The sequence below is a fragment of the Taudactylus pleione genome, unplaced genomic scaffold, assembly GCF_031769625.1.
Source record: "Taudactylus pleione unplaced genomic scaffold, aTauple2 ptg000370l, whole genome shotgun sequence".
Taxonomy (NCBI): domain Eukaryota; kingdom Metazoa; phylum Chordata; class Amphibia; order Anura; family Myobatrachidae; genus Taudactylus; species Taudactylus pleione.
The window spans coordinates 6,010,762-6,023,242 of record NW_028284771.1 but is presented as its reverse complement, the minus strand read 5'-3'; the positions used below and the strand labels follow the sequence as shown (position 1 = coordinate 6,023,242).

At 42.8% G+C, this 12,481-nt stretch overlaps 1 protein-coding gene across 4 annotated transcripts in view; it reads left to right on the top strand.

Annotated features, from left to right (window-relative positions):
* The window catches only part of ARSK (arylsulfatase family member K), a 105,388-nt gene that overhangs the window by 76,994 nt on the left and 15,913 nt on the right, over positions 1–12,481 (top strand). For all 4 annotated transcript variants that reach the window (XM_088444676.1, XM_088444678.1, XM_088444677.1 and 1 more), the window contains 2 exons: positions 3,040–3,264; positions 5,542–5,772. In XM_088444676.1, the coding sequence (XP_088300802.1) occupies positions 3,040–3,264; positions 5,542–5,772 (456 nt within the window). The remainder of the gene's footprint in view (positions 1–3,039; positions 3,265–5,541; positions 5,773–12,481) is intronic.

Genomic DNA, 12,481 nt, shown 5'->3' with positions numbered 1-12,481 from the left:
AGCCGCCCGACTGCCCGGGAAGTCAGAGGAAGCCGGCGGGAAGGTAAGGGACGGCCGATCACCGGCTGAACTCTGACAGTATGTAGTCATTAAGTCAACATTCAAAATGCCAACACCAGAATGTCAACATGGTCTACTGACATATAATACTGTCAACATTGTGAATGTCGACAGCCAGAATGTTGGCAGCCAATTTTAGTGTTAAGGTATGTATCCACTTGCCGATAGAGGGACAACAGTATGATTACAACACTGTAATCGTACAGTCGTTCCTCATCCTGTAATTTGCCTACACTGAACTATGTCGTTCAGTGTAGGCACCCTCCCTCATCCCCAAACATGCACAATATGTCGTTATCGGCGGATTGACCGACATGTTCGGGCGATTATTGATATCGGAAACGACCAGCGGGAGTACGCATCGCTGGTTGTTTTCAACAGTTTCATGCCAGATTCATACACGATGAGCAATTGAACGATAACGATGTTGTTATCGTTCAATCGCTCTGTTTAATCGGCAAGTGCTAGCCATGCACTGCTACTACCATTCTGCCCTGGGTTTGCCCTTAATAGATGACAGTTTGGTAGGGTATACTTATGGCCCCAGGTAAAACAATAGAAAGGGAGTGTTATAAGAACATTTTTACTGTGCTACATACAAACAATGACATACATTTAAAATGGGTTGGGTACGGGATGCTGGCGCTCAGAATCCGACACCCACAGGTAAGTATCCTAACCCTTCCCCTAAACCTAACCCTCCCCCCGGCAGCCTAGACCTAATCCTTCCCCTCGCAGTCTAACTCTAATCCTCCTCTCCCCCCCCTCCCCCCCTTCCCCGCAACCTAACCCTAACCCTCCCCCTAGTGCCTAACCCTAACCCTCCCCCTAACTCATACTGTCGGGATGCTGGTGCCAGGATGCTGCCTTGTGGGGATTCCAGCGTTGGCATCTTGGCCACTGGGATGCCAACTACATCCCTTTAGAATGTACAGACACAAAAGGTTGTAATAATGACATTACTGCTGGAAAGTCCATTGTAATTTCCTCTCCTATTTCAGCCTCTGTGTAACCATGTACACACAGACAATATTACTTCTTATGTATCTCTCCTGAGAGATCACTCCAGGGCAGCCATTTCATGAAAAAAAAGTGTGGTTTTTCTTAGCAGAAATCACTGTGGCAGGTTACAAAATAAATAGGTGTTTGCCATATTTCCTTTTTCCCCCTTCAGGCTGCTATTAATTATATACAGTCAGGTGCATAAATATTGGGACATTGACAGAATTTTCATATTTTGGCCTCTATTCACCACCACAATGGCTTTGAAATGAAACAAACAAGATGTGCTTTAACTGCAGACTTTCAGATTTAATTTCAGGGTAATTACATCCAAATCAGGTGAACGGTGTAGGAATTACAACAGTTTCTATATGTGCCTCCCACTTTTTAAGGGGCCAAAAGTAATGGGACAAACTAAACAATCCTAAATCTAACTTTCACTTTTTAATACTTTGTTGCAAATCCTTTGCAGGCAATTACAGCCTGAAGTCTGGAATGCATAGAAATCACCAGACGCTGGGTTTCATCCCTGGTGATGCTCTGCCAGGCCTCTACTGCAAATGTCTTCAGTTCCTGCTTGTTCTTGGGGCATTTTCCCTTCAGTTTTGTTTTCATCAAGTGAAATGCATGCTCAATCGGATTCAGGTCAGGGGATTGACTTGGCCATTGCATAACATTCCTCTTTTTAGCCTTAAAAAACTCTTTGGTTGCTTTTGCAGTATGCTTCGGGTCATTGTCCATCTGCACTGTGAAGCGTCGTCCAATGAGTTCTGAAGCATTTGACTGAATATGAGCATATAATATTGCCCGAAACACTTCAGAATTCATTCTGCTGCTTTTGTCAGCAGTCACATCATCAATAAATACAAGGGACCAGTTCCATTGGCAGCCATACATGCCAACGCCATGACACTACCACCACCATGCTTCACTGATGAAGTGGTATGTTTTGGATCATGAGCAGTTCCTTTCCTTCTCCATTCTCTTCCCATCACTCTGGTACAAGTTGATCTTTGTCTCATCTGTCCATAGGATGTTGTTCCAGAACTGTAATGGCTTTTTTAGATGTTGTTTGGCAAACTCTAATCTGGTCTTCCTGTTTTTGAGGCTCACCAATGGTTTACATCTTGTGGTGAATCCTCTATATTCACTCTTGTGAAGTCTTCTCTTGGTTGCTGACTTTGACACATATACACCTACCTCCTGGAGTGTTCTTGATTTGGCCAACTGTTGTGAAGGGGTTTTTCTTCACCAGGGAAACAATTCTGTCATCCACCACAGTTGTTTTCCGTGGTCTTCCGGGTCTTTTGGTGTTGCTGAGCTCTCCGATGCGTTCTTTCTTTTTAAGAATGTTCCAAACAGTTGATTTGGCCACACCTAATGTTTTTGCTATCTCTCTGATGGGTTTGTTTTGATTTTTCAGCCTAATGATGGTTTGCTTTACTGATAGTGACAGCTCTTTGGATCTCATATTGAGAGTCGACAGCAACTGATTCCAAATGCAAATGTCACATCTAGAATCAACTCCAGACCTTTTACCTGCTTAATTGATAATGAAATAATGAGGGAATAGCCCACACCTGTCCATGAAATAGCTTTTGAGTTGATAGTCCCATTACTTTTGGCCCCTTAAAAAGTGGGAGGCACATATAGAAACCATTGTAATTCCTACACCGTTCACCTGATTTGGATGTAATTACCCTTAAATTAAATCTGAAAGTCTGCAGTTAAAGCATATCTTGTTTGTTTCATTTCAAAGCCATTGTGGTGGTGAATAGAGGCCAAAATATTAAAATTCTGTCAATGTCCCAATATTTATGCACCTGACTGTAGATGATTTTGGCTTTACAGTATGTGATGCTAAACATCATATTTAGCAAATGATAAATGCATATATTGTTCCAAATTTCAAATATGAAGTAAATAACTAAATACCACATAATGTAGTTCTAAGTGTGAATGAATTGTCTTTTTCAGGTGAGATCATTTCCGCACTCTCTGACACAGGACTGCTAAATTCAACGTATGTGTTGTTTACATCAGACCACGGAGAGCTTGCTATGGAACATAGACAGTTCTACAAGATGAGCATGTATGAAGGAAGCTCCCACATTCCACTTTTAATAATGGGACCAAATATAAAACCTGGGAAAAGAATATCAAATATTGTCTCTCTGGTGGACCTTTACCCCACCATGCTTGGTAGGTTGTATTAGAAATACTATGCTACCAAATAGGTCCTGCTCACTCGTCACTAGCGATGGTCAGTTACAGAAGGTGCAAGTTGGGTGAGGGATTCTTTTCAGTAGTTCTGGGGTCAATGGGGGAGATGTATCAAAGCTTGGATAAAAATAAAGTGGAGAGAGATAAAGTACCAATCAGTCAGCTGCTGTCATTTACAGGCTGTGTTTGAAAAATGACAAGAGCTGATTGGTTGGTAATTTATCTCTTTCCATTTTATGGGGGGTATTCAATTTGGGAGCAAAAAGTCTGTGTTGGACTTTTCGCTCCACATCGCAGGTTTTCCGGGGATAAAGTATCGGGCGCGTGCCCGCTTTATCCCCATATTCAATTACAAATCAACTAAAACAGGAACCGGCGGAAAGGTAAGTATCGCCAAAAAATGGGAATTTTTGGGAAATATTCCAGGGACCACCCTAAAGATGTCTAGACATGGGGGATCACTATGGGTGCCCCCATTTTTACCTGCTGAAGGAAGTCAGGGTTTCTAATAGCCGCGGCAGGTGCATACTTGCGACTATGAAGAATGGGTTAAGAATAGCACTTCGATTTTTTTGGGCGAAAAAATAACTATTGCTATCAAATTTGGGGTAATTGAAATTGGAGGTAAGCATATTTTTAAGTCCCTAAAATGATTTTTTAAAGTTCTGCAAAAATGCACCTGCCGATACTCCCGCAATGAGGAAAACACCTGCCGCATACTTGGGAACCCCTCTGAATTTAATTTGGCTATTTTAGAAGTGTGTTACCTATTTTTTTTTGTTAACCCCCAAAATAAAGTAAATTTTTAGGGGTGTCTCGATTTTAAAACTTTTTTTGACACAGTTTATTTTTAAATGACGTTCCCAGGGGTGCAGGCTATTTTTTTTAAGCCTGCACCCCTAAATCCCAATTCTGCACTTTTTTTTCACCACCTATTTTAGTGGTGAAAAGTTATCCCCGTTTTTTTTCAAAGACTTTTCGAACCTGCGAAAAGTCTTTGAAACTGAATACGGGGATAATTGAAATAGGCGAAATTGACGTCATCGGCGTTAAATTATCGCCGATTCTGACATTTCGCTTCAAATTGAATTTGACCCTATATCTCTCCTAGCTTTGATACATCTGCCCCTATGTGGAGATAGATAAAGTGGATGGATACAAAGTACCACCCAATCAGCTCCTAACTTACTTTACAGGTTGTCTTTGAAAAATGACAGGAGCTGATTGGTTGGTACTTTATCTCCATCCACTTTATCTCTGTCCAAGGTTTAGTACATAGATCCCTTGGTGCTCAATTTGCACTGGGTGCTTTTAGATCATCTCCTAAAGCAGGCCTGGCCAACCTGTGGCTCTCCAGCTGTTGTGAAACTACAAGTCCCAGCATGCCTTGCAACAGTTTTAGCATTCCCTAATAGCAAAACTGTAGCATGGCATGCTGGGATTTGTAGTTTCACAACAGCTGGAGAGCCACAGGTTGGCCAGGCCTGTCCTAAAGTGTATGGGTTTATGGAACAGCTATCTTTGAATGCAGTGAGGGTGTTCCTTGCAAAAGCAATGCATAGGCACATTGGTGCTAGGTTTGCAGAGAAGAGTAAGTTTGCTGGACTAGACTGTTGCAATGAGAGATACAGGAGCAGCACATTTCTAGGTGTACTTTGCCCAATGTATAACAAAGATTCAAGCACAACATAACAGCTCCAATGTTTCCACTATCTAATGATTAATTTAAACTATAGATGTGGTTAAACCATGCAGTATTTTAACATAAAGCCTTTAAATTTTGATTTAATGATAGAGCTGGTTGGACTGCTGACGTAATGTTTACTCTGCAGGTTATTTCACCTCTCTGTACACTGCCGACACAAAGGCTTCTAGTTTGTGGAGGTATTTCCCAAGAGCAGAATGTAGGTGCACTGGGTGGTCCATCAATGATCAATGGTGCTATACCGAGGTGTCTTGTACTGCATGCCCCCATAATCAGCTCCTAACTGCCATGTCACAGGCTGTGTTTGAAAAATGACAGGAGCTCATTGGTTGGTACTTTATCTCCGTTCACTTTAACTCCGTCCAAGGCTTAGTAAATAGACCCCTGTATAACGTGTTCAGAAAAATGACTTCACCAATTACAACTATGATTCCAGACTGGATTTATAATTGACATATAATTGTTATGTACTGTAGTATTTAAATGTTAATTCATTACAATTAGTCATAGCAAATCACTTTTTTAATATTTGTCTTCTCTCTCTGTTTTAGAAATTGCTGAAGTGTCCACTCCTCAAAGCATTAGTGGCTTCTCTCTAATGCCATTACTAAGTACAAGGCCAGAGAATGATATATTCTCATGTTCTGACATGCAGCATCCAAACTGGGCACTGAGTCAATTTCATGGATCCGATGCAAATGCCTCAACCTACATGCTAAGAGAAAATGCCTGGAAGTACATTGCATACGCAGATGGTGATTCAGTTCCTCCACAGCTGTTTGGTAGGTTGATTGCTCAGGGTATTAAGTGTATGAAATTGTTTTGTTTATTTCCCTAAATTTATTGCTGGTTATGGAAGATTAATATTTTTGTAGGTAAGAAGGAACACAAAACCCATAAACTGATTTTAAATAAAATAAAATGGTTTGTTGTAATGCTAGATTAATAGGGCAGTGAGTAATAAATAAGTGATGTACAGTATTACATCCCTATCATGCCATTCCAATGAATAGTAACAATTGTGGCTCAGCATTGAACTCACTGGGCCTGATTCACTACCGATCGCAACTGCGATTGCAATAGCGATCACGCACTCAGATCATACCTGCCGACTTTCTGACTGCTCCTTCTGGGAGGGAGTAGCCAGATCAGCAGGACGGGACAGGGGGGACGTGGCCGGGACAAGAGGGAGTGGCCGGGTGGGTGACAGCACTTGTGGGCGTGATGGGGGCGGGGTTACGCGATCGAGTCAGTTTGGCCCCGCCCCCGCAACACAATGCCGATAAAATAGGCATTGTGAAGCAGGGGGCGGGGCCAAAATGACGCGAATCGCATCACCGCCCCCCCCCCGCTGCGAGGGTTGCAGGGGTTATTGCGGGGGGGATAGGCAGCCGGGAGAATTGCCTGCCTTCCCGGGAAGTCAGGAGCGGCACCCGATTTTCGGGAAGCTCCCGACCAAATTGGGAGGGTAGGCAAGTATGACTCAGATCAACTGCGATAGTATGCTAATCCATTGCGACAGCTATGCTTCCGCAGCACATCATAAGGACGCCCCTTTTCCGTAATGTTCAGCAAGACTGCGAAACCATCAGCACAAGCTCTGCCCTTATGCAGAAATTGCTAACTTCATCGCACGCTGTGTCCTCAGTCTGCGTAGGGCATCGCAGTGGATAATTTATGCACGCCCATGCAACGGCGTTCAAACACACTGGCAGACCTGCGTTTCCCCGACCACCCCCCCGTCACCAACCACCTATGGCATTTCCTGTGAATCACTCTGCGATGGGTCTGTGTGGTCACTGTGATTGCAGTCCCTATCGCATTGACCGGTTCGCACACTGGCTGCGATGCATGCGCAGTACTCAACAATCGGCTGATTGCGTGCTTATTAGCAACTGCGATACATGCTGAATCAGGCCCACTATCTCACAGCAACACAGGTGATGAAGATCCCATCTCAGCATGAGTACATTTCTCTAAGGAAGTGCACAGGAGAGAAGTTACACTGTTGTCCTTCTGGATCAGTTTTCTGCTTCTATATAGTAGCTGTTGATCCTGAATTGATATAGTTTTGCATTTTGATGGATTTAGGTCATATTACTTCTTTTTTTATGTACTCCTGGCACCTCCTGAGTGTGCATACTGTATGTTCCTGTGAGATATCAGTGACGTATAATGTGACCAGTTAGTAGTAAAGTTCTTTAACTGTGTGGCCCTGCCTGACTCCAGTTATTGGTTAGACACTACTTAGCATGGTGTACCTCCTGCAGTCTGCAGATGAAGACAGTACTTTTGATTAGGATTTTTATAGTATGAAGACCCCTCCATACAGTATGTTCGGCCCCTTGCCTTTTTATCAAATTGATATCAGAGGTTTTGAATTCTGTTTTTGAAATTATGGCCACTTTAAATGTTTGGAACTAAATACGGATTTCCGTCTGTATTCATAGTCGGCACGCATCTATGCAACCGCCCGGCCCCCATCCTTCAGCTTGTGAAAGCAGTTGTCAGCATCTTCAACATTTACAACAGCCCCACCCTAACCCTAAGCGTACGCTTACCTCTGTATAGCTCGCAGTTGTGTCAACACACCTACAGAAAATTAATCCTGGGTGCGAATGCCCCTTTGCCACACAGTAACTACCTCTCAGTCAGATCTGACTAAGATCCGTATGACTCTGAGGGGTCTATTTCCTAAGCCTTGTATTGAGATAAAGTGAACGGAGATAAAGTACCAGCCAATCAGCTCCTAACTGCCATATCACAGCAAGTGTTTAAAAAATGACAGGAGCTGAATGGCTGGTACTTTATCTCCGTTCACTTTAACTCCATCCAAGGCTTAGTAAATAGACCCCTGTATCACCCGTAATTGCCCTACGTGGTGTATGCAGACCCTGGAGCATGTGCAATTTGCTAAAAAATATGGAGACATCCATGCACAGAATTGTGCACAGTTCTGAATCAGGCTCAATATATCCTTTTTTTTTTTTTTTCTAATAGTTTTCCACAACATAATCACACTGTTGCTGCATGTTAGTTAGAATTGTATATCACTTTGCCATGCACTTTGTGAACAGTTAGCATCATGATATTAGTGTATGTGGTGTATTCTGTAACCTTTAATATTGTAATTATCACATTTCATTTTGTAAACCCGTCATCATCTATACTATATTTTAGATCAACAGGATATAGGACCTTTAAGCAACTCATAAGTTACCCACTTATGAATCTGGATATGTTTCTTGGAGTGCATTAAAGTACATGCCACTAACTCTATGATTATTATTGTAAAAAAAATAACAAAATAAATCAGGTTATATACCTTGCTATGAGAAAAAAAAGCCTCACATAAACAGCATAGTTGGATGGACCCTTATTGTTTCTATGACAACTTGTCTCCTAGCAAGAAGAGAATATTTGTATGGGTTAATTTAACTTGGAGTAAATAATTGTAACTTTGAAAATGCACTTATCAGGGATAGGCACACCTGGAAATAAAAGCTAGGATAGGTCGTCTCTCATTTTAGTAATTATACATAATACTTTGAATGCCAATTTCTTCCAGCCACTTGGATAGTGCAATCATTCTAAAATAGTTACTAGGCACACTATGCTACTGAGCCAGTGCCTCTAAGTACTCCATGCACGGTACTGTTTTGGAAAATAATCACCATCATGTTATGTTTATTGAATGTATTAACCACATTAAGTATTCCTGTTCTATAAATATGAATGTATGAAGCACAAAAAATAAGGATCAATGGTAACAAATGCAGCTAAGAGGCAAAAAAGGAAATTTGTACTGTGGCACGTCAATATTAAAAAACATGGATATTTCCAAGGACAGATCTGTAAAATATTGGACTGTCCCTGGAAATTGAAACATGTTTACTCATATCTTGGATATTCGGGGGGTTTGGAGTTCCAGGAGCATCTTGAGGGGGGGGGGGGGCATTGTGCCATGAATTGCCATCATCAAGGCAAGTACTAATTAAGGAGGCTTGATAAATATACTTTTGCTATGAATTTATGTATAAGTTATCGGTGTGATTGTATATAAAGTGGTACAGCTAAGGACCTTATCCTTCCTTCTTTGGGACATTATTTGCTATTTTTTAGAGTAGAATCTGTTTCTTTTTGTATTTTTTTGTATTTTATTTCAACACAGTGCAAACAAAAACACGGACAGCATGTGGAAACAGTTTTTAAACACAAGCATATTTGTGGCAAAGTGGACGATTGTGAGAAAAGAATATTTTTGCTCCTTGAGTGGAACAAACTGTAATGATCAGAAAAAGGGTATATACCACATTTGGAGGCTTGATATACCAGGAGTACACAATGCCTCTTTGGGTCACACATTAATATGAACACCTTAACCTACAAGCTCCATTTTAACAGTCCAACTGCCCACCAAGCAGAGCCTAAAATTTGATAGGGTGAATACGGTTTTGGAGACCGTGCAGATGTTAATGAACTCCACTTTTTAGCACTAAGAGGGGCATTCAATATGAAACGTTAACTTCACTGTCGAAGTTAACGTTTCATATCGGAGTTTTTACCTGCGTTAAAGTATCGGGCGCGCTCCCGATTATCCCCGTATTCAATATAAAATTTACGAAAACGGGAAACTCCGAAGTTGGATTTGCGTAAAGTTACGAATTTTTCCTTAAAAAAATTGTAAGACCCCCCTAAAGTTGTAAAAACATGGGGGATCACTATGGGTACCCCCGTTTTAGCCTTTAATTGAAAGTCGGGGATTTAAATAGCCGCAGTAGGTGTTTTTTTTCCGACATTGAAGAAGTGATGCAGAAGAGCACTTAGGTTATTTTTTTCATTTTTTTAAGTGGTCCCATCAAATTTGGGGTACATGAAAATGGGTACTAGCATATTTTTATGTCCCTAAAGTAAGTTTTTAAAAATTCTGCATTTGTGCACCTGCCGCTATAATTCTATTCTTCAAAACACCTGCCGCATACTTGCAGAATAGCCCTGAACCTATTTCCCTATTGTTATACAATTTTTTTCCAATTTTTTTTTTTCACCCCAATTTTTAAATACATTTTTTGGGGTGTCCCTATTTTTTTAAAAAACTTTTTTTGACACAGTTCTTTTTAAAATGTCATTTGCAGGGGTGCAGGCTATTTTTTTTAAGCCTGCACCCCTAAACCCCAATTCTGTGGTGAAAAGTTATCCCCGTTTTTTTATCAAAGACTTTTCAAAACTGCGATAAGTCTTTGAAATTGAATACGGTGTAAAAGTAAAACCGGCCATAATGACGTCATACCTCCGATATTAACGCAAAAACGATGTTATCGCTCCCATATTGAATACCCCTGTAAGTGTGCCATGAAGAAATTGGCTTCCACAGATTAGAAGATGGTCTGTTGAGCTGAGTTTAACGTTGAATTACATGGGCATATTTATAATGGGTGCAGTCCATATTTATAACACTTACCACTCTGGAGTCCCACGTCGGAGCCCGAGTCAGTGCTGCAAAAATCACCTGGAAAATGACCATCGTGGCCATTTTCCAGGTGTTTTGCGCATGCGCAGTATGTGCCATTTTCTCTGTGACCTAGACTCTAGGCACAGGCTAGTGCCCAGAGTTTACCACTCTGGCACTGCTCTCAGTGCGCTGCTGGACGCCGGATAGAGAGGAGGGGGACCCGGACAAAGACTGCACACGGGGCCCCTCCTCTCTTGAAACGCATGTCATGGGCCGCTCTGGAGGCCCGCAGGGGGCCCGGGTATTACCTGTCCGAGCGTTCTGGCGAGGTCTGTCTGGCGGGGGTGCAGGCTGCTGGTGGTTAGCGTGGTGTGCGGACAGAGGCAGCACTGGGTCTCTGGCATGTTGGAACTGCTTTGGCTGGAGCCTGTAGAAATGCTGCCGGTTGCTGGTGCCATCTTGGATTTGGTCACATGTCAGGAAGGAGCCAATCCAGTCTGAATGATTCACAATGGGCTCTGACAGCCAATCCAGCTCCATCCTTGGGTACTTAAGGGCTTCCTGGGAGTCTTCAGGTTGCCTGTGCAACGTCTTACACAGCTAGACTGTTTGCTAGTTCTCTGTGCTCCTTTGCCTCGTTTTGCCTCCAGTGTTCCAGTTGCAGTCCCTAGAGGGACAATTTGTTTGCTGCCTGCTCCATTCATAGTGCCACTGCCAGTGTTCTGCCTGTCTCAGCTTTGGTAATCTAACCGCTACCTGCCCTACCTCACAGAGCCTCCTCCACCAGCTTCCCCAGTCAGCACCGGTACTAGGTTCCCATACCTCAGCGTCTCTGGAGTTGTGCTCAGAATACCCGTGGGGTTAAGCTTTACTTTTTTCTTGGATCTCCATCCTCCACATCATTCTGCAAAGGCAGAGACATTCATGAACAAGTACCCCCTTCGTCTAGCCTTGTTCCAATATCAGGAAACTGCTCGCAAGGACTTACCCAGTCTGGGTCCACTTACTACTCCGGACGTGACAACGTCTCTGCGCTGAAACTTCATTTTTGTAAAATTATTTCATGGAATGTATTAGCACTTTATAAAAAAATATAATGAATGTATTTTCAAGTATTGTAACTGTTAGCGTTGGGAGTTTAAAGTCACATGGTGTCACTGAAGGGGGTTTGATACACTATGTATATACTGTATTGCCTTAAAAAAATTGCTGCTTTAAATCCTATGGCAAAACTGACAGTTTTAAGTAAACCCCATAGACTTGGACTAGACAACATCCTGTTGCAATGCTAAATCCTGGCTGTGGCACAATATGGATTTTCCAGATCCAAATGTACCTAGTAGCAGGATTTGCTTCTAACTCAAAATTAGATATTTCTGTTGGATTATCACAAGGGTCTATTTTATACAGATTGCAGGAGATTTCACAGAAATCTCTGGCAGAGTGCTAATTCGTGCTGCAGAATGCGTCACCATTATTATCAATGGGGACTACGATCTGACCCCTATGTAGTAAACTTGAAAAAGCAAAGCTGCGATGGTGCAGCCCTCGGGTGGCAGTCGGGATGCCGACAGTCCAAATGCCGGGGGGGGGGTTAGGGGCTCCCAGGGGGCACTTAGGGTTAGGCACCCCCCCAGGAGGGTTAGGGTTAGGCTAGGGGAAGGGGGGGTTAGGGTTAGGCAACCCTGGGGATAGATTAGGGTTAGGCACCCCCCCCGGGACACCTAGGTTTGGGCTGTGGGGAAGGGGGGTTAGGTTTAGGCACTTACAGGGGGGTTATGGTTAGCCACTTGGGGGGGAGGTTAGGGTTAGAGACCCCTAAGGGAGGGTTAGAGTTAGGACGGGGGGTTAGGTTAGCAAATAGAAAAAATACTTACCTGTCGGGATCTCCACTGCCAGTGTTCCAGCGTTGGGATTCGAACCATCAGACATGCGTCTGGCGGTATTCAATACCAATCCCCCGCCCTCAGGGTGCTCTGCCTTGCACATTGGCACCTTCCACTCAGGCATCCTTATGGCCCTGATCTCATGTAACTACA